A 1,540-nucleotide genomic window follows, 5' to 3' on the forward strand; every position below is an offset into this window, starting at 1 on the left:
GCGTGCTCGGTGTAGGTGACGGCGTCGCGGATCACGTTCTCCAGGAAGACCTTGAGCACCCCGCGGGTCTCCTCGTAGATCAGACCGGAGATCCGCTTCACTCCGCCGCGGCGAGCCAGACGGCGGATGGCGGGTTTGGTGATTCCCTGGATGTTATCACGGAGCACTTTACGGTGACGCTTAGCGCCTCCTTTACCGAGTCCCTTTCCTCCTTTGCCTCTTCCGCTCATCTTTCAGCTTTACTCGTTCAACAAACTGATGAACTTAACGGGCGACACGCGCTTTTTACATCTGATCTGCGGACGTAAGAGAAGACATAAGGCGCGAGTTCCGCTGGGCGGTGCCAAACTCAGCTGTCCTGAAGCTCCTCCCTCTCTGGAGAGTCACCCGTTTGGCCCCGCCCACACTGAGCAGCTAGTTTTTGTTGTTTTTATGAGAATCAGCTCTATTATTTCTAACAGCGGCGGCTTGTTTTTTATTTTTCATTTCTGCATCAGCACCTTTTTATAGTCTACTCACAGAAATATTAACCCTTTTGTCATTAAATGGACATTAAAGTAAACATAATTTAAAGAAATTTCAAAATAAATGTACTTTGTGGTCCGTTGCCTTAAAGCAACACTGTACCATAATGGAAAAGAAAAGTATTAAAATACTCAGTGAAAATGTTCTGTGGTTTTACCAGTTTAAACTTTACATAGGTTTGTTTGTTTGAACGTAACGTTACTGTCTGAATGTTTCAACTACATTTACATTAAAAATCTTTATTTCCAAACTTCAAAAACATGCTGAAAATCAAGACGGAGCTGCTTTCCGTCTTTTTATCGTTTGTGTTTTTGCTGTTTCAGCCACTTCAACAGAAAAGGTCGCCACTCGGTTGTGCTTCAAGCTGTTGTTGACCGCCAGCATAGACGCTTTCGTCGGACGCGTTGCCAAGGTGATGCGGCCCGAAGTCAACTTCCGTTCTGTTCATTTATTTGTGGCGGCCCACCTCATCATCATCAGGATATCAACCGACTGATTCTCTTCGGTACGAAGAGGAAGAGCCACTCGCAGCCCTGCAGGATGTTCTGTTCTCAAGCTGTGGCCTGTAAAGCAGGGGGTGCTTTTGATCATATACAGTGGGTACGGAAAGTATTCAGACCCCTTTAAATTTTTCACTCTTTGTTTCATTGCAGCCATTTTCCAAAAATCAAAAAAGTTCATTTTATTTCTCAGTAATGTACACTCAGCACCCCATCTTGACAGAAAAAAACAGAAATGTAGAAATTTTTGCAAATTTATTAAAAAAGAAAAACTGAAATATCACATGGTCATAAGTATTCAGACCCTTTGCTCAGTATTTAGTAGAAGCACCCTTTTGATCTAATACAGCCATGAGTCGTTTTGGGAAAGATGCAACAAGTTTTTCACATCTGGATTTGGGTATCCTCTGCCATTCCTCCTTGCAGATCCTCTCCAGTTCTGTCAGGTTGGATGGTAAACGTTGGTGGACAGCCATTTTCAGGTCTCTCCAGAGATGCTCAATTGGGTTTAAGTC

The 1,540-nt window shown here is 43.8% G+C and overlaps 1 protein-coding gene across 1 annotated transcript; it reads right to left on the minus strand.

Moving 5' to 3' along the window:
* Nucleotides 1-6: 6 nt before the first annotated feature.
* On the minus strand, nucleotides 7-250 carry LOC123965860 (histone H4 type VIII-like; the record flags this gene model as incomplete). The annotated part of the gene is made up of 1 exon (XM_046042192.1): nucleotides 7-250. A coding segment is annotated over exon 1 (224 nt), but the record flags the coding sequence as incomplete, so codon positions are not given.
* Between the last annotated feature and the right edge of the window lie 1,290 nt (nucleotides 251-1,540).

The sequence above is a fragment of the Micropterus dolomieu genome, unplaced genomic scaffold, assembly GCF_021292245.1.
Source record: "Micropterus dolomieu isolate WLL.071019.BEF.003 ecotype Adirondacks unplaced genomic scaffold, ASM2129224v1 contig_11517, whole genome shotgun sequence".
NCBI classification, from domain to species: domain Eukaryota; kingdom Metazoa; phylum Chordata; class Actinopteri; order Centrarchiformes; family Centrarchidae; genus Micropterus; species Micropterus dolomieu.